This window comes from Lasioglossum baleicum, chromosome 12 (assembly GCF_051020765.1).
Source record: "Lasioglossum baleicum chromosome 12, iyLasBale1, whole genome shotgun sequence".
NCBI lineage: Eukaryota > Metazoa > Arthropoda > Insecta > Hymenoptera > Halictidae > Lasioglossum > Lasioglossum baleicum.
Window position 1 is genome coordinate 3,693,129 of NC_134940.1, and position 23,433 is coordinate 3,716,561.

At 42.5% G+C, this 23,433-nt stretch overlaps 1 protein-coding gene across 1 annotated transcript; it reads right to left on the reverse strand.

The window, feature by feature from the left end:
* Positions 1 to 207: 207 nt before the first annotated feature.
* On the reverse strand, positions 208 to 22,577 carry Nkd (NKD inhibitor of WNT signaling pathway naked cuticle). The gene is made up of 5 exons (XM_076435268.1): positions 18,637 to 22,577; positions 7,208 to 7,413; positions 6,275 to 6,721; positions 5,358 to 5,659; positions 208 to 4,676 (listed from the first exon to the last, which is right to left on the reverse strand). Exons 1-5 carry the CDS (start codon positions 18,713 to 18,715, stop codon positions 4,031 to 4,033), a joined length of 1,680 nt encoding a protein of 559 aa, XP_076291383.1. The 5' UTR covers positions 18,716 to 22,577; the 3' UTR covers positions 208 to 4,030.
* Positions 22,578 to 23,433: the final 856 nt, after the last annotated feature.

Consider the following 23,433-nt stretch of genomic DNA (forward strand, 5'->3'; position numbering starts at 1 on the left):
ATTTAGTTCCAAATCTACCGCTAGGTGGCGCGATTACCGACCTGTACTCTGTCGGTAACATTTGGCTAACAGTTTGAGCGTTTTGCCGCCGCATGAAATGGCGCTGCACGGACGTTTAGGAAGAGCAAATAATTCGTGCCGGAATTAACATTGCGTCTTATGGGAAAAGCGGCACGAATCATTTGCTGCTATAATGAATATCCAATATTTTTCATTTTGCATGAACAAATTGTCTTTATTGTATAATACAGACACAGAGGATTCTCCAGCATACTCCCACCAATTTTTTTAGCCCTTGAATAACAATTTCATTGAATATTTAACCATCCACGGTCACCTGTCAATAACGCGTGTCTACTCAGTATACTTTACTAGACACTGTCTAGGAAACACTGTCTACACAACATTCTTGGAGCTGAAAATATAAATAAATTTAATCTTGTTATTTTTATAATACTATACACATCAGTCACTTTTGATAGTCGGTAGGTTTAGTGTTAAACTTTTCATCACTAAAGCTTCGACATATAATTATTCTTTTTGCGCCTTTCGCATTTATTTTCATCATTTTTTTTGTAATAAATAATTAATGCATAAACTGAAATTTTTTGAAATTGTGACATGCGGCGTTTTTCCTTACAATCATAGATATATATATTCTTGCTGAATAAAATAGTTTGAATGAAAGGATTAGAGGCGGATGCAAAACTGCCGTAGTATCAAAATGTGTTTTAATAAATATCAATAAAAAATACATTACACAAAATATCTACAATGATTACAAAGATCAATATAAAATTACATGTCTCTGGACAGCGTCACCATCCCAGACTAAATATACAAAGTAGCAACTGTCGTCATCTCTAATCGTATTTGTTAGTAATATCTATTGTAATTAATAAATATTATAATTATACTCTCCTCTCGTCGAGTCCTCGATAGAAAAATATTCATAACATTTTTCCGTTATTTAGATCTAAGCATCCATGCATTTTCCGAATAATATAAAAGGATAAGTAATTTTTTACTAATATACCGCTAATGAAGAGAGTTGCTGTAACTGGGTCGCGATTTTCGAATGATTCACTGGAATTCAAGCGTCACATAAAACAAGATTCGATAATGAAATATTTGTATAATAACAGAGATATGACAAGGCACTCTTAACAAGTCCATCCTTTTCGTTTTTCTTTTTTTTTTTGCTTTGTTAGAAAATTCTAATCGTGCTGAAAGTTACCATTACGAAAGGGTAGATAATAATTTTCTTCCGACATTTTGTGATCATTATTTGTACACTAGAATTGCACATACAATACCGCTCATAATTATTCGAAGAACTTATACGAATTTAAAGCCATAAAATAAATTACTTATAATTAGTATAACGAGTATATTCGGTTTTAATCGAAGTTGCATTCTATAATCATTAAAATGAAAAATGTAGGCCGAGAACTGAAGATTCAATGTTCAAATAATTATGAGCGATACAGTACACCGTGAAGAGGAATCGAATTTCCTTGAAACTTTATGGTTACAATGAAATTCGTACAATAAGAACAGTAATAATATTCTACTATATAATCACTCGGTTTTACTTCCGCTTCGTCGTTCGCAAGGTTCGGGTCGAAATTACGAATTTCATAATCGGGCCCTTAGAAGTACATTACCTTAATACTTTCTTGTATTGTCGAGAGATATCATATATAAATACAACGAAAGAATCATTAACGCAGTGACAGGGTAAACTATTGTATTCGTTGAAATATCAGAGCACCATTGTGTTGCACAATTTACGAGGATGATTGCGCGTAAAAATTGCTACGTTCGATATTCGTACAAGGTAACCATAAAAGTCTTGGCGTGTTTCTAATTGGAGTACTGTAATTGTAACAATCGACGAACAATTGAAGAAGCGAATTCCAGATGGTACTCCAGATGGTACAGATAGTACAAAACATTCAAGCATAAACAAAGGTGCATCGAAGTAGTTATTTTGAAGAATAAAAATTAATTTATGTTGGAGTAATATAAGATTTCATGTATGTAAACAGTTCTGCAGAAAATCGAGCGCGACAAGACTTTTATAGTAACCACACGATTTCAAATTCTTCGCTAAACGTTTACACATGTCTTGTGGTCCGATCGAGCCTTTTAAGCAACAAGCAATGCAAGTCTGATTCAATTGATCTTCACCTGAATATTTTCGACCCGCAAGGCGTGTCGATTAAGAGGCAGAAAAGGAATTCTAGAAGAAGGAATTCTATCGAGAGGTATTTTCGAACGCTTGGCGTTCAGAAAACGAAATTAATAGGCACACCTCTCTGCCTAAATTTTTTTGAAACTTTCAGCATGGAAGCTCGAGTTAGAAAAGCACTTTATCACTTACGTATAAGTATACGATTTCTTAGCTCCCCATCGTCAAACGTCACGAATCTACAATGTCTTCTAGTTCTTGTGAATGTACATTTCACATGCGTATACGAAGTAGTCAAAATTCGATTTGGATATCAATATATATCCCAGGCAGCGATATAGCGATTGCATTACTGTTTCGCGCTAATACTGTCTTGTAAAAAATGTCAGTATATCTCTTATAAATAGATCAATGAAGAGCTTGTATAGCAACAAAACCTGCGTGAATATCGTTCCTGTTCCAATCGAAATTTTCGCGTGACAATTAATAAAATCTCTCTGTACGTTGTACTATAAATATAAATAAAAATTTCCCGCGATTACATAGTCGTAGAGATTCGTGGTTTCCGAGTAAACTGATCAGCAGTATCGACGAATTCATTTAAGCGAACAATGTTAGGTACGAAATAAGTCCCTGTTGTATCTGTACGAATACAAATTATCGAGTTACAGCGGCGAACTGTAAATTGATTTTCAATATAATAGATCATTGGTATCGTCTTAGATCTTTCTTCTAATACTATTTGCGAAAAAGATGAAAACGCCCGGTTATACTTTCATCCGCTTTGGATAGTCCCCCCAGAAAAAAAGAGAATAAAATGGATCAGCCTATAATATACAATATATATATATATTAAATACTTAACAAGTCCTAGAGAGTAAGATGAACACGATTATATGTCTCAAGAATAAAACTTCTCGATATATTATCATTTCGCTTAGACGTGATCAATGCCGATCGATAAATGTTACCCGTCTCGTTCATACAATTCTTACAAACGAGCGTGCATTTCGGATCCGCCATTGACTAATTACTCACAAAACCGAGTTTGAAAGCGTCCTATCTTTTGGAAGAACGAATTGTGGCAGTGATTCTGAAAACTGTGCGCTCGCAAAAACTGCTTAAAACTAGGGCTGTAACTTTCCTTCGAAGGTCGAAGTTTCGAAGCTTCGGAAAAGTTACAGCCCTACTTGAAACATTGCGTTAGAACTTCTCGTCTGAGACCCACATAAAATAAAAAAATTCGTTTCAACTGGAAAATGCTATAAATACCCGCTGTCTATTAATGAGAAGACATTTTACAACATAATCGATTGTCGCATTTCGCATTCAAACGCTATTTCGGCAGGAACTGACCGCGTTTCAACAAATAAAAAGTGTGCAATCACTGCTCAACAAAATCTGGAAAACGTTAGGAATAGTTCAACGAAAGACTCGACGAAAAACTGCTTGGAGAATCGAATGGATACGTGGGTGTTCTCGACCCTGAACTGGTAGTACTCGCGAGCTGAACAAAGAAATCTTTTCCAAGACAAGATTCATATTTTCCATTATTATTAGACTCGATAAACACTATTCTATTTAACTATTCTTATTATTATTGTCGGTTCATATTGACTTAATCATTTTTCAATGCTACTTATGGCTCGTTATTATATGTTAGGTCGTTCGGAAAGTCTTTTCGTTTCCTCGGGGGAAAATCGAAGCCAATTTTTTACCATTTAGAAAAGTTTTACGACATATTGTTCAAGTTCTGAGGGAAGACCAGTTGTCTCAGCTCGGTCCTACCAGTCGGAGATGAACGCGAGTCCTGTAATCTGTTCGCAGGTAAACGTATCAAACAAGAGCCTCGGTGTGGTAATGATGATAATGATGATGAATGTGCTCGTGAACGTGTTTCCGACCGGAGTTCGCAGCGGCGTTCTGCGAGAATTCCCGTTCCAGCCAACGTACAACCTGCACCATAGCTCTGGCCTGGTCTTGTTCTCTCGTCGCGTGTTTCAGTTGGTGCTTCTTGCTCGACTTACCGCACTGTTGCGATTGATTGAACTGCGTTTCGTTACGGGGAACATTATGGTTGGTGGTCGGGGGTTGCTGATTCGCTGGGTGTTGACTGTTCGGTAGCAGGTTGCCGGCGTTACGGTTCGCGTTGCCTGTCGTCTGTTGCTCCGGATAGGCGGTGGGACTAATTACGGTACGGGACATCACCTGCGGTTGTACGTATGCTCGCGGTGGTTGCGTTGAGCTGTTATTCCGAGGTATACCGTACTGTGGCCGTGTTTTCCTCAGGTTTGCCCGTGTCTTCGCAGGTACCTTGGAGAAAGACGTGAAACCCTGTGTCTTCTCTCGTGCAGTCTTCGAGTACGCCATCGTCGTCGGTCGGGACTCCGATGGTGAACGACAGTCTTGATTGTAGTGGGTTGAAGGTTCGACGTGTGCAGTCTGCGTTGGAATGCGCGCTTGTTCGTTCTGGTGCCGTTTCCTGCATCGAAAACCGTTCACATTAGTTCTCTTATTCCAACCAAGTTCGTTTGGGGATCAGCCACTATTCTTGTTTTTAATTTGCACAAGATACTCCTTCCTTTGAAGGAAAGGAAACGAGAAGGAAAGAGAGTTGAATTTGAATTTAAATTTAAATATAGAGCTTGAAAGTTGAATTTAAGTTTAACCTTCCGTCGGGCGCAACCGATCTGAGAGGCACAGCGCGATCATTTAGGTACCTCTTAGGTACCTCGCACGGTTTATTATAGAGGTGTTACGACTAAGCACCTCTGTAAGGCTGAAGTTTTGTGATAGGTAGAGGTTAGTTCTCTGGTCGCCGCCACATGGAATACTAGTCATCCTCACAGTTTTCATGGGGATGGCCCAAAAGGGCGGCCCTACGAGTATAGACCTCACCAAGTGCACTATTTCCCTAGCAGCAGTTGTATAAATGAACGTGTTTATCATGTTTTTTGAATGTGGGCCCGTCGAGCACATCGCGCTCGAACTCGGCGGTCCAGATATTGCGCCCGACGTTTGGTTAAACGTAACGATTGTGAGTTTCTAAGCAGACATAGCGATCCAGTACAGTTTTCGTTTTGTTCTTTTATTTTTAGAAAAAAAAGGTAGAATGCCGCGCATCAATCGGTTCCCTTCGCCAGATTAAACGCGAACAGCGTACCTTGACGTATGAAAACTGAGATTATTCTTTTCCATGTTCGCCTGAATAATTTCCAAGAGCTGTTGCCTTTGTAGGGCACCGCTGCGTTTTCGCTGATTAGTCGTGAGGAGAGGCGTCAAGGGGGAAACTGCAGGGGAAACGTCACTGTCATCGCTGATATCGCCCTCGGAGCTATTCGAATAGGGTGATGGTAAATGAGGCAAGGGACCCACCCTTCTGCGTAATTCCTCCTGCTTTATTCGATTCGTTCGCGCGTTTTCACCGTCGTCTTCGCTGTGAGAATCCACTTCCTTTTGTTCAGTCTAAACAAGGGGAGAACAGCAAACATTTTATTCGTTATAACATCGTTATCGCGCGCATATATCGTTTAAGCTCTTTCATCGAATAATTCATACACGCAGCCATTCTATATTTAAAAACGGGCTTCCTCTATTGAAGAGGGTGCTTCAAACGATTTCCACCGGAAAAGGAGATCAAGCTAATCGTTTTCAATATTTTATAAATTAGCCCTTCGAAGCACGGTAGCCTCCACGTGCGGATGGTACAACAGACTCGTTTCCAGATCAAAGTTAAAGAACCTTCTAATATCCCCCGGGAGCGACTAGTATTTCTAGGTAGGACAATCCGAAACCAGCTAACTTTGTCGGAGCTGGAAAGGGAGCGGATCAACGGCGGAGGGCTCTAATAGGAGTCCCCGTGGCGCGGTGATATTAATTAAAATCGATTAAAGTTTCTTCTGCGCGGTGATAAATCTCGGGAGCCCGAAAGTCGATAAATCCCACAGTGTAGCTTCTAGAATTGTCGAGTTACGAGTAGAGTAGCGTGTCCGGCGTGCTTCGAACGGGCTAGAGAGAGAGAGGGGGGTAGTCCCATAAAACGAAACTCGAAACTTCGCCTGAAAGGGGCATCAATCTTACCTGACAACGGTGTCGTGGTACTCTCCTCCTTCTAGGAACTCTGCGCAAACCGTGTGCGGTAGTGTGGGTCGCGGCATTGTTGCAGGACGCGTGCTTCAAATGACAGCAGGACGGATTTCCGGAAAAGCTAGCAGCGGCAGCCGGTTGAGGCTGAGGCTGAGGCTGGGGCTGAGGCTGAGGCTGAGGCTGAGGCTGAGATACGTTCGGACAGCCGGTCCTCGTCTGGCTGCCTCTCTGATCCGGCGACACCGTCAATTTCACCTTAATCGTCTTGCTGCCGCACGGCGGTACCTGGATGGAAGCGCCCAGGGTATCGTAAATGGTGGTCACCAGGCCGGCTATATCGTCCTTTGTTATCTTCCCGTGGCCGTCGAAGTCGTACAGAGTGAACGAGAATTCCTGCCTCCTTCTGTCGCCCTCCGCCACCGACACGTCGCATTCGAATTCCTGAAAGAGGGTAAACCGGGATAAATAAGAGGATAAAGGAACGAGTTTCGAATATGTACACATATTCGAAAAGCTGATTCTTGTCGCTCGTCGTCGCCGCCGCCGCTGTTCGACGCGCGGCAGATGCAACGCCCAGAAAGTTTCCGGTTCGACTTGCTACAAACACGATAAACCCGGATTTTGTTCTTTCTAATCGGTTGTGTAACACCGCTGTTCCTCCTCCACCTACGGCCGTTTATTGCCTCGACTGTCTCGACTCAATTGTGACAATAGACCGCGCGGATTTTATGCATTTATGACGGAAACCAGCCGGCGAAGATACTAAACGGCGAGAAACGGACGGAGATAATCGTTCAAATCGTTAACAGAAGAAACAGATTTCTATCGAACCTCCGTTTTTCGAAACAGCAACGACTTGCTTCCGTGTGGATATTAACCAACGGGGTGTAGCTTAGAGCTAGTTCATTTTACAGGGTTTAATAATACCTCGAAACTAAGTTGCTTTGTCGTGCTGGCGCTCGGTTGCTCGTCATTTCCGGTTGCCGGTGTAGGACTGGTGGAAGCGTCGACCGCGACCTGCGGAGCTTCTGCTTCTAACAAAATTGGCTTGGATTCCGGTGGCGAACCGCTACAAGGTGCCGAGACACCGCCAAGAAGTTCTTCCGAGTCGCTGCCTTCTGGATTACCAACGACTGTAAACCAACCAATTGATTACTCTTCGGTTTCAGTGATCGAACGATCGATTTATGGGCTGAACGAGAAATATCTGCCAGTTAACCTAATGAGTAGACCGCGGATCTTTACGCATTCGTGAAAGATACAAGCAAATCTAAGAATATTGTTATGTTGTTTTCAACGTGAAAAGGCTATGAAGGGATAAAATGAATTTTTATTTAACCGCTGTCCCCCACAATCGACGCAGAACACTTTTATTATGCATAAAGATCCGCGATCTACTAATGAGAAATTGGATGCACGGAAATAAACTAACGTCGAAAGAAGAGCTTTCACGATCCCCATACGTTACAGGATAAATATGTTTCTTCTATCGATCGTATTTGCTGATAATAAATTTTTAAATGTTTTCGGCGCAACGGTTGGATCGTTTATTACGAATTATAAAGCAACTTTGCTAATTGTCGAACAAAATCAACGATCGAACGGTTACAGGATAATTTGATCACGAGGATTCAAGTTCCATAGATACCGTGTATCAGTTTTTAACGCCCCCACTTTGAGAGAGAAAAAAACGTAAAAAGGCTTTTAGAAATGCTTGGAGGATAACACTTTCGACTGAATGATTTTTACCAGCCACGAGTTGGCCAGCTGCTGCAAGCTGCAAGAATGCCTAATGTGTACACAGCGTTTCAATGATGCTTAACGTTCAACCCCTTGGCTGTTCTATGTCGTCGGATGAAAATCACTTTATACGCCGCTGGACGTAAGCCAAAAAACCCGTGGCTCGCATATTTTCCATTTCGGAATGATCAAACACGTCGGAACGTTCAAACAACAGAACAATTACTAGATTGAATTACAGTAAGGAGTATAACTGATTCCACACACTTTAAATCGGAACAACTTTTCTATGAATGGACTTCAATTTCTCTGTAAGGCTAGAAGAGATAGTTTAGTAAATGATGTGTGAAAAATATGTCGAAAAAAATGCATTTCGACGGAATTGTGAAAAACAATAGTAAAAATTGATTTTGTCTCCGATTTGGACGAAAGGTCCCACTGTGCGGCGGCTGCAGGTCGTAAACGTTAACTCAGACCATTCGAGGGTATTAGTGGCGTTTTCGTAAAATAGAGAACGATTCGACAGTGTTGTTGCGATCGAGGTTGATGGATGGAAATGGGACAGCTTTGTGTTTGTCCGGCGAAGGGTGAGCGTTACAAACATCTCGAGACATTTCGTTTTATCGCGTGTGTCGTGGGCGTTCCTTTGTGCGAGGACCGTTGCGTAAAGGCTCCTTTTCAACGTTTCATTTCGTAGGAACGCTTTTACATGCGCCGTCTCTAGGTAACGGTAAACCCGGCGTAATGCAGACACATTAAAGAATACATTACACCTCCGCCGCGAGCATGTAATGCCTGCGAAGTAAACGCTGCAAATGGATGCGCCGTTCCTTTTCGGTACACTTTCGTTTAACTCATTAAGTCGTGAACGCGCGACGTGAATCATTTTCGGCCCGGCAGTCGTCGTAGACGAAATGCATTAACGATAATTGTGCTTTTACGCGAGGAATTCGGCCGGACCGATTACGGAATCGGATGCCTTTTTTTCTGTAATTGATGAATTGCGCTGCGGCGTCCATTTCCGAGATCGCCCCGAGACACGTTCGAAAATATTTTACCGGCTACTACCTCTTTTTTACCCTCTTCCTCCCTGTTTCTCATTCGACGAATATAATTTATACAGTGTGTACCGTAACTAGCCATGCGTGTAATCCGTTAGATTGTAATTGGAGTGCGGACGCTATGCATTCGTAATATTTATGAATATTTATGAATACCCGGCCCATACGAGCCGTATGTTATTAATATCTAATGAAAGTGTTAAACATCGGTATCGAGCGCCCATTTAAATTGCAGTTTCTCAAAAATCAACTTGCCCCTTAGAAAACCTCAAGCCTGTAATATATTATTTATGATATTCAATTTTCTCGAAGCGTTGCGCGCGTTTCTTGTCGATCGATCGAGTCCTGATCACTCAACTCTTTTTAGCATTATATGTTTATTAGGTCGTCCGGAGAGTAATCTCGTTTTTCGTTGAAATATGGCGTCGCTAAAATTCGTTACAACTTATCCTTAAGTTACGAAAGAATTACCATTTTTACCACGTTTTTATTAGCTCGCTTTCTTGTCTGTCTGTCTGTTTGTTCGGTACAAATTTTGCAATTGATTTTAAACTAACTTCCCGATGAGCTAGAGACGTGAAATTTTAAACATAGCTCGGAACTGGATGACAATGCAATATTTTTAAAAAAATTGTTTAAAAAAGCCTATGTTTTCGCTTTATTGGACATGTTTTACGCCGTGCAAATTGCATTTCAAATGGAGTCGTGAAATGTTTGAATGAAAAAATCGCAAAAGATTTACTAAAATGGTGAAAAATTCGCTTTGATTTTCGCTTTCCGAGCGACCTAATATTTATTCGTGGAGAAAAAAATGATTAGTAAAGAAGGAACGTATTGATTTTGTCGATCGTGCTCGTTTCGGGTCGTACGAGGTAACAACCCCTTTAAAATAGTCCGAAAATACTTTCCGCGCATCCATGGACTTAAGTACCGAGCAGCACTCGGAAACTAACTATAAATACAGTCTTTACCGCGAGGCGGATGTTACTTTGATACCTTTGAAATGCTGACTTTTGTTTACGAGGGTTGGTGACGCTCAACCATAGGCAACGGGGTTTAATTCCCTTTGATGAGAAATTCCGGCTAGACACGTTCCTATTGAGAGACATTCCCGACTCTCGAAACAACCACTAAAACCGTAACCTCTATTTTTACTGTTTTCCCCGTTACGAAGTCTTGGGCTTCTATTTTTTCGCTTCGTACCGTTACAAGCAGCGCAAAAAAATCCTCCCGGACTTCTGGTTTTCTTCCTTCATTTGCATAGCAATAGAATTTCAGCTTCTCCCTTTGTATCGTCGCAAACAAATGATGCGGAGAGAGTGCAGCCATGTTATATTAGTCTAATTCTAACAATCTTTTCGGTTTATCCTTGTTTGTGTCCACGCACAAATTATGAGAGTGGCCGAGTGAAAATTTCAAAGGAATGTCATTTTTACCGGTAGATAGTGCTTCATTCAAGAATTCAAGAAATATATCAGTTAGATATACGTATATGTATATCACTTTCATAATTATGGGCGTAGCCATAGAAAACATTTTCGGGGATAAAGACAAGTGGTTAATGAGACTTTCTGATTGAAAGGAGATCAATAACGAAGTTACTTGTTCCATAAACGAGTTCTTGACTGACCAGAGTCACTTCGGCGACAGTGCTCGAGGGGGAAGTGGAACGGCACTTTTTTTATTTTTTAACGTCACGTGCACTTCGGCGCCTGCCATATACAATTACATGACATCCAAGAAGTACCGGTGGTAGGTAAAGGGGACGCTTCTGAACTAGCTTGTAACATATCCGATTGGCTATTCGTTTACGCCTATGCCGCCGCTCCTTTATATAATATACAGTGGACAACAAAAGTAAGTTGATACTCATATTTTCAATAATGAAATCACGATGACAGTAATATTAATGGTAATGTTGAAAACAAAATTTATCACGATTATCACAGTGATCTGAAGATTTATCAAGATATTGATCTTACAACTTATTGTTAGTGTTGTAATGGCGATGATATTTTGCTTCCTGGTTCGGGAAAAAACGTCGACGTTGCAAACTTCAAAGAGTGATTTCTCAAGATAAAAGTCTGCTCTATCGCGTGGTATACAAGTTCGATTTTCTCCGCTGAACCCTTATTTTTTGAGATAAATTCAAAAATATTCTGAAAAGTTGCTGCAAAAGTGGTGTCTCTCCGTCTTTAATGATTGTTTAAACATGTTTAAACCTTCATAATGTATGTATCTTGATAAATCTTCAGATCACAGTAATTATCGTGATAAATTTTGTTCAAGTGTATAAATATTACTGTTATCGTGATTTCATTATTGAAAATATCAGTATTAACTTACTTTCGTTATCCACTGTAAATGTAGTTACTTTATCGAATAAGAATTTGTTTATGTTGGAGCAGTTATGTGGAAAATTGAGTGCGAGTAAACTGATGAACATATTCACGCAGAATCTATTCAATTCCTAATGATCGTTAATAAATTTTTAAATGTTTTCAGCGCAATTGTCATTGCTTTATATTTCGTAATAAACGATCGAACCGTTGCGCCGAAAATATTTAAAAATTTATTAACAGCAAATACGATCGATAGAAGAAACATATTCCTAATGATCGTGGTGTTAATCCGAAATAAGATAACAGCAAGCATTATAACGTTGAAAAAATTAAATATTTCGATTATCTATGTGAGCTTAGTCTCTGAAAAACTGCACAGCATGCATAATTCATACGCGGCGCTGGAGCGAAGGCACCGGTGAATTTATTTCATCGAATCGCTGATAGACGGTGCATATTTTATGTATATATGTATAATGCTGCATTATCATTCCGCATAATATTATGCATTAATTAAAAAGGCGCTTCCGGAAGTCTTGTTTCATTTACACATTCCTAAATAAAAAGCCAACGCGTCGTTAACAGTCTTTAAAAATACGGGTGTGTCGTGCGCGAATACTTTTTTCTTTTTCATTATTGATTAGCATTAACCCGACATAAAACGGGTTGTTCCGTCTGGTTTTATTTCTCAGCGGAGACCGCGGCCAGACCGGCGGCAAATATTTGATGGAAACGGTGAAAAATAAGTACAAAATTTTTCTGTCGGATTAGTGATATACACGACGGCGCAGGCTGCGCAGCATGCTTTGAAGTATCGGGAGCCATCCGACGAATCCCGCACCGCCATTCTGTCTAGCTCATTCCCGGTCTACACCGGAGCTCGCTATCCTTTTCTACGTTCACGCACGGCTGAACTCGATCTGATAATTGATGTGGGGTCAATTCCTGGAACTGAAATAGGTACCTTGCCCTGTTATATGAAATCGGACGGACCTCGAGCGTTTCATGCTTTACCGGGGAGGAAGAATGCGTTCGTCGTGATTATCCATCTGGTGGAAAAGAATTGTTTGGGCGAGGCCAACTCGAGAGTCCGAGCAAAAAAATTCCCTGTACGATTCCGACCGAATTGTGCGATCGATAACACTGTCCAACAAATTTCAACTTTTTTTTATTATGATTTCAATATACTGTTGGGTTCTTCTTATACAGGGTCATCCGTTTTTAAACGGCCAAACGTTAACCAGCTGTAGAGGTCAATACGGCAAGGGGTCAATGGATTGTCTAGATAAGGAAGATGAATAAAAATATATCAGTGGTTGAATTCTGATTAAATTGCTGCGATAATTTTCTGTGAATGACTATCGATCCACCAAAATCCTAATGAAATTGAAGCACGTTCCCCCTAGTCGGTTCTTCTTCCGGTTTCCTTCGATGTCCATACATTAACCCGTAAGGACCAACGCCCATTCCCTGTATCGACCAACGAACTGTGTCGCTAGCGATCAATATTTTACGATGCACAATAATGTGTTTATAGATCGACGAAATGAAATTTCTATCTCTCTCCTCCGGTTTCGTTCAACGCGATTCAATAAGAATAATTCGAAAATATCGTGCAATACCGCTGAAAGCCCCTAACTCAATATCGGCCGTCAAATAATTTCCATATTCATTTGTAAATAGAAGTGAGATTGGCATGTGCACGCGTGCACTTCTGTGGTCGTATATATTTACTCAATTTATTCGAAGGGGAAGGGGAACCGATGACTTATCGTGCTAGCAGTGTGTCATACTGATTTCTACCCCTCGCTTTAACGCCCCGGGGGTAGTTATCATTGATCGGGTCTTGCCAAAAATTGAGCGACATGTTTGCACTAGAATTCAGTTTCTCTCGACACCTTTGTCAACGTGTTTGTTCGCTGTAACTTGCTAACATGTCTTTACTAATTGTAATCGCTAGACTGCGGATTCGACGTACATACAGGTCATCTTTAAACGGGTTATTAAACGGCCAAACGTTAACCAGCTGTAGAGGACCCCAAATGTAACAACTTTTACCCGTATCACTTTTTTTGCTTCGGTCTTGATTTCCAGATAATTGCAAAAAACCATCATTTTTTGAGTTTACATAAAATTAAATATCTCAGGACTCCAATGACGAATCTTGATGGTTTTTCCTTTGTTTAGTTTCAAATAAGTAGGGGCATCTTTTTTATTCAATAAACTTTTTTGTATGACCTTCGGATCATGGTTTTTTTGACGTGGGGCACACCGCCACTTTCCAACTTATTTCTTTCAGGCTCCACAGTGTGCTAGATTTTATGCATTTATTACAAAAATGGGTGAGTCCAATTTAAAAAAGATTAGGGGCGAAGAGAATTTAGAAACACCGGTGTAATAATTTCAACTTACAAAAATTATTAAAGAATGAAAGAACTTTTTCCTTGGCCTGTGTTTTTTAAAATTGATGCAGAAAATTTTTATTTTGCATAAACATCCGCAGTCTAGTTATTACACATGTACAAAGTCTCCTCGAAATCGATCAAGGTTGTCATGAAATATAATCGACTGAAAATAGGAAAAAAAATCGTGAAAATAAATAAATTCAAAGATTTTTACATCTTACAATGCCCACAGCTTTACAATGCTTTTTTCAATGCTACTTTGTACATGTATACATGTATCAATTTCCATTGAAAAATTTTCTAATTCGAGTGAATGGCCAGAAGCCGAACAATTGAACGACAATTTCAGCCAAGGGAAAGTTTCGAGCTCGCATAACTATACAGATCGAACGGATTCCGGCGAGATCCGAGAAAAATCGAAGGCTCTCGCGGGTACTTGGAACCGGCGAAGGGGAGAGGAATAAAAATTTCATTGCGAAAGAGAGGCCGCGATGCGAAATGTCCAAGTTTTTAGTCCTCGGTAATGAAGCCGAACGGAACGATCCGGTGGTTCGAAATTTCCCCGGCATAATCGAGTAATCCGGCGTACAATCTCGATCGAACGGAATACTCCGTGGTCGATTCGATAAAACGAGTTCCACGACAGAGAGAGAGAGAGAGAGAGAGAGAGAGAGAGAGAGAGAGGCGGCCCATGTTTCCAACGTTCAAACGTTTCGACCGCCCGTGGCGACCTTCCGCACTCCTGTTTCCTTCGGGGGCTTCTCTCTCGCCCCGCGGTCTTCGAATCGGAACGTTTCTCCCGGTTTATCTTAATTCGCGCGATACATCATTAAGGCCGGTGTGTGGGGTGATTCCGGTAAAATATACACTGGGGAAAAAACCGTCGGCATCAAAGGGGCCGCGGGGTAACGATAATTAGCGATACGAAACGCGTAATAAACGAAGCCGGCCGCTAATTTCAATTATTCGAGGCAGAAGGGTAAAAAAAAAGAGAGTAAAACGAGAGCTGGAGGCGGCAGTGGCTTCGGCGGCGGCGGCGTCGGAGGAGGAGGAGGAGGAGGAGGAGGATGAGTATGAGGATGAGGAGAAAGGAAGAAAAGAAGAGAAAAAGCCGAATAATCGTATCTGCATAAAGAAACGGACGCACATCCGCGTATAATGATACCTGCCGTGTGGTAATTACGCCCGTAATTCTTTCGTGGGGGCAAGCGTTAAAAACCGAGTCCGTTCGTGGTTGTTGTGCATGCAGAAACACACGCGGCGCGGTGTATGGGAGAAATTAGAGTCGACAATGCGTATACGTGTGCACGTGTGCACGCGTGCGTGCCTCTGTGGGCCAAGGAGCAAAAAGAAAGAACAAAGAGGAGGGAGGAGGAAACGGGCCGCAAAAGGGGGATCTCTCACCGAGGATCACCGAGAGAAGTTGTGTTCTTTGCTTGATACCGGAGGAATAGAATGCCAGCGGACGCCTTTTATCTAACCACCGGACTAATGCATGTAACGAACTCGCAAGGTCTCGATAATTAAACTCCACCCCTCGATCGCACGAGTGCACTCCGCACCGCAGAGAGTGCACGCGCGCTCGATCTCCTCTCTCTCTCGCTTACTTCACGCTGACAATGAGCGAGATCGCTATACAGGGTGAGGCATTTAAAACGGGACACCTGAATAAGTCGCTTGTTTTTGGAGATGCAGGAAAATGCCTCGGACCAAACTTATCTAAAAGGTTTTTCAATAAGGACATAACAACTTCAAGTTTAAATAAAACACAGAAAAATTGAAATATCGGGCTGAAATTTATTAGAGTTGTAGTACACGTGTTACAATTATGCCCTCCACGGGCACGACGGCAGCGATCGATTCTTTGAATCCAATTTTCAACTACTCTCTCACACATATCAGCTGGAATGTTGGTAATTTCGTGTTCAATATTGTTCCTGAGATCGTCTAACGCCGTTGGATTTTTTCTTGTGGGGTTACCTTAAGTCGAAAGTTTACACCAACCATCCAACAGCGTTAGACGATCTCAGGAACAATGTTGACCACGAAATTACCAACATTCCGGCTGATATGTGTGGGAGAGTAGTTGAAAATTGGATTCAAAGAAAAAAAATGAATTCCACACATAATTGTAACATGTGTACTACAACTCTAATAAATTATTTAAACTTAAAGTTGTTATGTCCTTATTGAAAAACCTTTTACTAGCAGCGAGTACGTAAATCTTTGAGACAATCAGTTTTCTCTTGCAGTAGACCTTGAGTGATCTCGGACGACCTTCCCCATAGGTCATTGTATTCTACTTGAAATACTTTATCAGAATGTGAGTAAAAAACATACTGTTCCATTTAAAAAGACAGAGTTGACCTTCATATCCCCTCGTCGCCTCCGCCTATCGAGAAACTAGTATCCCCTAGCAGCCCCTCGATACCGAATAAGTTTGGTCCAAGGCATTTCCCTCAATCACCAAAAACAAGCGAGTTATCCAGGTGTCCTGTTTTAAATGCCTCACCCTGTATAGCTTCCCTCTTCTCCCTTTCTCTGTGTGTACTCGTGTGCGTGTAGGGTATACGCCGCGCCGCTTTTGCGCCCTCTTGAATGAAAAAGCGAAGGGGGAGCGGGACAAACGGTTTCTTCTTTGTAAATCACCCCTTTCTGTTTGCTCGCTCGTAACTTTTATCATTTGCCGGCGATGCAACAGCTTTCCCCGGTATGAAAATTCGCCCCGGCTGCTGATGCACGAGAAAGCACTCGTGAAGAGCGCAAGATTGAAGGGAGAGAGAGAGAGAGAGAGAGAGAGAGATATCGGGATTTAAGCGGGATCTCTCTCAGAAAAGCTAGACAACACAGGAGGAGATCGGTGAATAATAATTCGACGGGTAACGCGTTGTTTCACCGCTCAGAATATGTTTTCACCGAAACAACCAGCACCCCCGCGGCTTTCCTTTCCTTTTCTTCCACGCCGACATATTTATTTTCGGCGTTCTATGTTTAGGGGGTACGCGCGTCTCGTCTTCTTTGTCCCGGGGGCTTGTTTTCCGTAACATTTTTTTGTCCAGAGACCTGAACCCGGGAACCAGAAACTTTTTAAGAGCGATTTTATTGTCGGTGGACGGAGCCGTCCGCTCGCGTTTCCTCCTCGCGCGTACTTGCGCGCGAAATGCAGTAAAATGTAAGTTTTATGAATGTGTAATAAAGTTGTTTGATAGGCGAAATAAAGTAATAAAAGTCATCGGACAGAGCCAGCGCAGCGTCGGGGTTTTCGGCAACATTGTAGCCACGCGGTGAGCACTGTCGTGCGCGATATTTTTGCACATTTCTGTTCTTGTTTTCAACATTCCTTGAAATGTGAAAACGAAAGGATGCATTTCGTGTTGTACAGTGGACTCTCGTATAACGCGAAACTTGTTTTAAAAAGACTGTATACTGTGAACACAGAGATAGATATAACCAGATACACGGTATGTAATTTTAAATAATTCTTTCATCGCGTTTTATATGGGAAGTCTACTGTAAATGATCTCACTAATTTTCGAGAGCGCGTCTTTAAAAGTAGACTCGTGTTTCGACATTTCCGTGGCTCGACTAGGATCTAAAAATGAAATGAATTAAAATTTTTCGGATTCTGGATCACAGCTGACTTAGGAGAGCGCTGTATTTTTACTCCTCCACTTAAGTCTTCGACGCAGTCCGTTCAGATATTTTTTTCTTATATTCTCTTCTCTAAAAACGTGGTAAAATAGGCTTGCGGATTTGATGCATTTACCGCTCTCCGTTAATTACAGGATTGCGGATCTTGAAAACCATTTCGTGAAAGTTGTCGATACGAGAATAGCTTCCTTTTCCATGAGTTTAACTCTTTAAAAAGAAGTATACATCGATACGAATGATGTTTCAGTTCAGCCACATGGTTCGATCGATTAGGGGCGGTAACGACGTCGGTCATATTCGTCGAGGGACCGCGAAAATATTGAAACGATAGAAAACATCGTCGAAGCGAGAAGAAGCAAGAGCTGCGTGAAAATCATTGTCGGAAAAACAATGGTAGATGATGAATCCCTTTCCAGGATTGCAAGGGTCCGGGATGTGCCTTCTCTTTCTCAATAATGCAGCCGATGGGGTTTCCAAGTCAAAAGTGCTAGATAAAAGATCAATCGAGACCGCGATCGCCCTCAAAAGACCCATTTTTATGTTTACGAGGCGTAATTTCTTTATGCTTCCTAATATGTAATGCAAATTACGCCTCTTGAACGTAAAAGTAGGACTTTTGAGGGTGATCGTGGCCTCGATTGACCTTTTATCTAGCGCTTTTCACTACTGAAAAGCCCCATCGCACGCATTATTGAGAAATGAGTACGTGCAACCCTTGCAATCCTAGAAACGAGTCTACCCCCTGAAACCATCGAGAAAAATGCAAGTGTGACGTAACACCACGTGGGATCCGCTTCTGTCATACAGCAGCAGCATCATCATCAAAGGCACGCACGTCGCGGTTCACGGCTTGGGCAAAATATCACGCCTATAACCGGATTGGCTGGAGAATCCGTATACGGAATAACACAGGATCTATCGTACATCGTGATTTCGACGCAAACATCGATACCAAGTGTGTGTATATGACAAAAAGAAAACACAACGGAAGGAAAAAAGCATTGAGAGAAGGAGGAGGAGATCGAGGAGAGGGGATGAAGCTGAAAGAGAAAGAGAGAGAGAGAGAGAGAAGAGTCGAGTGGCAAAAGAGGGAGAGAAAGAGAGACGGAGAAAGGGAAAGAGAAATCGAGAGAAAGAGAGACATAATAGAAGCTTACCAGAAAAGGGTCTGTAGCCAGCGAGGAACCTTGCCCGCCACCACTTTACCAATCCGGTAGCCATGAGACCCTCATGCATCCACAAACGCTGCGCACACTTTCCTTCCAGGCTTCTTGTTCCGTCACTTTTTCTTATTTTCTGTTGTTTCGAGGCTCGCCGCCGACGTAGAGAGAAATTCTTGTTGATCCTTTACGCGCGACAGAGCGACAAGCACCGACTGACGTTGGAGCGGAGCGGGAACAACCTAACAGGATTCCACTTCAACTCCGTAGAAAATCCTTGATTCGCCTGACTCGATCATACAACGTTGTTCCTGGTTCCAAACAATTCGATTCGTCGACGTATGACGTATGCCTTCGCGATCGTATCACCACCGTACATGATCACACTCTACCGCTACGAAACCGAAAACAAACGCACTCCCGAGAACTTCATTCTCGTCTCCTCGTTGGACATCGAGTGACACGGTACACACTCGTGCCAGTGGGAGCGAGCGAGAGAAAGAGAGTAGGAGTATTCGAGAGAGAGAAACAGAAAGAGAAAGAGAGAGAGAGGACACGTAGAAATAACACGTGTTTCAGGCAGGCACAGCGTTCGCAGCCTGGCAAGCAAACGACCAAGTAAACGCGTCCCAGTCGCGGTGTGTCCGCCTTTCTGCCTTACTTTCTATATCTTCCGTTTATCGTCGTGTATCTCGAGCAAGGGACGAAACGTGCGCGGTTCTCTCGCATGCTCGCCCCCTGTCACCGAATTTAGTAACACGCACAGCTGCGTCGGCCGCGTAACAAACACTCGCCCGAGTTTAATCCAGGTAAAAGCAGTCCGTGAAAAAGAAACGCGGCACCCGACGTTGTAAAGGGTCGGTCACACGGCATCGCTCGAGACTCGTGGCCCGTCTACGACTACGGACGATCGTTCTTGCCTAAACCACGTTCCCCGTAATTCCCTTTCCCCCTCCATAGGGCGCTGCGTCGTCACAGTGCCGAGTCGTGGATACACGGGCCCTGAAGGTAGGAGGCGCGGCTCGGAAACCTCCGATTCACGGCTCTCTCTCTCTCTTTCTCTTTCTCCCTTTCCCTTGGTTTTTCGTCTCGTATCCTCTCCGTTCCACCATCAGAATCCGTCGGCCAACTACTACTTTTTCCCCTCTTTTTTATATACCCTATCTCTCCCTCTGCTCCCTATAATTCCGCCTCTCATGTTTCGCCTCGCTCTCCGTCCTCCTGGTTCTATCCTACGTCCTCATCGTTTCTTCTTCTTCTTCTTCTTCTTCGTTCGCGTTCTCTCTTCTCTCGTGTGTTTCGCTCCGTCCCTTCCTTCTTCTCCCTTTTGCCTTCGCGCGCGCACCAACCACGCGTATACTTTCCTTTTCTCCTACTCGTTTTTCTCTTTCCTTTTTGTACGGCGAAGGTCTATGAGAACGCCGAAGAAGGACAGCCTCTCGCACGGCTGGTGGGGTTTTGAAGGAAGCCGATGATGGTTCAACGTGGTCTACGACGACACTAAATGTCGGCGCTGCGACGCCGCAACGGCATAAGCAAAGAAGAACGAATCGGCTTCCAAAGGATTTTCGATGATCGCCAGGGACACCCGACAAACAAACAGTCCGAGACGATTTTTGCGACGATCCAACCGAGAGCGAGTCAGTGTGAACGCGCGGCACCGCGGACGTTGCCCCGGATCCGTTTCTTCCAGAGAAAGTCGGTTTTTGAGCATTCGGAAAAACGAGGCTTCTTTTGAGAGCAACCCGCCGACGAACGGAATCACAGATTCCCAGCCGGCGATACGTCATTCACGGGAATCATCCGTGATCGGATTCTGCTCACTTGATTTCTACAAACTTCAAGTTCTCCGAGATCCCTTTGCACCTTCTGCGATTAATTTTGTATTCGGATGTTGTACTCCGGTAATTAGGATTTTATTCGTAATAAAAATTGACTTCATCCCTTAGTGACCTTGTTGCATTAAAAACAACATTACAGTATATTCTGGATGTCTTATATTTCACCCAACCAATTTCTTCGTAAATGTTCGGAATTTAATCAATTACTTAAAATTATAACTAAAAAATTATCACGATTTTATTTGTAATAAAAATTGATTTCATCCCTTAATGACCTTGTTGCATTAAAAACAACGTTGCAGTATATTCTGGAATTTTTCTAACCTGTTAATGTCTTATATTTCACCCAACCAATTTCTTCGTATTCTCATACGATATCTAACCTATCTCATACATAGAAATTATACCAATTTGCGGCAACGACAGACGTCCTTGTATCCCATTGTATTTTGGGTGAAAAACAGCAAGCCGGAAAATTAGGAAATCATTTGAAATTTGAATGGGTAACCCGCAGAGTAGCTTTGTCAAGTTGATCTGCGAATTACATACTTCAAGATGTTGCAACTGCGAAATGCTACCGCGTTGACGTTCGGTACTGTTATTGCGGCCGCACATTGTTGCCGTTCTGCATCCGCTTAAACGCGGTTTCCGGAGTTTATCAGAATTTTCAAGAGGGGACTCCGCACTTCCTAATCGGTCGATTAATTTGTTTTCTTTTTCTCGTATTGTTCAAGGTTGGAATACGCAATTGTGCCGGTGCGATGGAATAAATGAGAAATACTCTTTTTGGAGACTGTACCCGCACGCTATTATCTCCTAGCGGTGTTTCAGAAGAAACATAGGCGTCGCCTTCGGCAATGCGATGAATGAACTTTAACGGAAAGCACTTTGTCACGTATACATGTGCAATCGGCTACCGTGATACATAATCGTTTTACATCTAGGAAAGAACAGAAAGAAAACAATTTCCACACGAAAGTCAGCTGCCTCGGAGAATCACCAATAAAAATTGCTGCACCGTTATTCAAAATATTGTTTACGTTATTAAATATGTTGGCGTCTAATCGATTACTGCACATTCAAGTATTGTACGAGGTATCGTATCAATTTCGTATTCATAAAAAGAAATAAATTAATGTAGAATTCATTCATTCATCAAGAAATGTTTCATTTAAAAAAAATTGTAACTATACAACTTGGTATTTGTAGTGAACGGTCTTTCCGATAAAAATAAATGGATTCGGGATAATATCGAATAACAATTTTCCGAGGAGAGGTTGAGAAACGAGTTTTTCTTAATTAGAAGGGAAGTGTTGGCGGAAGAAAGTATAATAGAAGCGGAGGGGTATAGTAAACGCGCGGAGGTACAGTAGAAGCAAAGATGAGGAAATGTGATGGTGATCGTTTGTCCCCTGGGTATCTACGCCACTGGCTCGGCAAGTACCCCCTTGCTCTCCCTGTACGGAAAGTCTCTGCCCACCATGCCACGCTATGCCGTGCTGTGCTGCGCTGTGCTACGGTTTGCCGTGCCATCCTCAACCGCGTAGCGTGGCTAGTTGTTTCTTTTCTTTATTCCTTTGTCGGAAAGTCGGTGGCGAGTCTCGTTTTTAAGAGAAGAGTAGAGGGGAGGAGGCAAAAGGAAAACGACAACCGCTCAGCAGGGGCTGAGGAAGGAATGGTCGGGTCCGGGGACCCGAGGGAACGGGGGGGCAGGGCCACGGCAGCAAAGAGAATAAAACGTACCGTTCAAAAACTCAGTACAGACTAACCTCGAAATAAAGCCGACAACGCGCTCGGGAAACCGAGGCACGTCTATTAATAATAAACTGTTTTCAGTTAAGCCTTCTTCCGACGATCGTCCTCGAGTGGCCGATCGGTCTGGCGAACACACGCCGGCCTTTTGCACCGACGCGAAACCGTCCAACGCCTTCTCCGCCCGGCGCGTTCGTTCGGTTTGCGTTCTTATGTAATATTACGTATGAATAGCGCGTGTATCCAGCACCGCTAAGAATGCTTGCTCGACTCTACAACAAAATCTCCTTGCTGTATGCCTCCAAAATAAAAACCGTGCGTCTCCTCAGCCTCGGATCACATCGGGTCCTGTTTGACCTAGGGTCGCAACGCTCCGTTTTAACCCTTTGCACTCAGGGCTAATTCAACTGGAAAATTAAACACTTAACAATTCCGTTCATAGGTGACAGAAACAGAAAATTGATTCGTACAAATTAGAACGGAGTGAATTTTTAATAAACGTGGAAGTAGAAGCGCAGCGACGCTTGGTAGAAACGGAAAGCTCGGGACAGTCTAGTTCTAATAATCTTGTACACATGTCCGAGACGCGTTGATTAATGACCGAGGGGTTGGTGACGCAAGAAGAGACGTTTCGGGGTGACCATTGGTTACCCTAATGACTAACGTGAAGAGATAAATGATTAGGAACAGTGGAACTAAGAAGTTGAGTCAGGACAAACATACGGTTATCTAACGCTATTGATGGAAATCTTCTTTGCTCTTAGAAAATTCGTCACTTTGTAATATTTGTTGACCGATCGAGTCGTCTAGGGACGTTTCTATGCAACGTTCCTGGGACAGGACTCCATGTTCTCTTCAATAGACTTTAATGCTAGGATCACTCCTAAGATCTGCCCGCGCGACACGGAAGATTGATGATAATTGAATTCGTCTATAGATTCGTCTCAAAGGTATGCGCGTCTCTCTTCATCGCGACTGCGACTTTCATCAAATATTTATTTCGTCGGAAGTGCTGCTCAATTATCTAGTATACATTCTAATTTGAAGAATGGGAATTTCTACAGAGTTTCGTGCGCTTTCTGTCAACCAGTGTGCGTACGTTGGATCGTGTAGATTTAAATTGACATTCAACGAGACATTTAAAGCTGCAACAGCTGTGCACATGCCGCCGAATAATGCAAATTACGTCTCGTAGACGTAG

Bases quoted from the DNA above. Each gene is read 5' to 3' on its own strand.
- Nkd (XM_076435268.1), bottom strand. From the start codon at position 18,715: ATGCATGAGGGTCTCATGGCTACCGGATTGGTAAAGTGGTGGCGGGCA. The intron at 7,414-18,636 runs GTAAGCTTCTAT...GTTGGTTTACAG, and splicing joins TGGCTACAGACCCTTTTCTG to TCGTTGGTAATCCAGAAGGC. The intron at 6,722-7,207 runs GTATTATTAAAC...ACCCTCTTTCAG, and splicing joins CAAAGCAACTTAGTTTCGAG to GAATTCGAATGCGACGTGTC.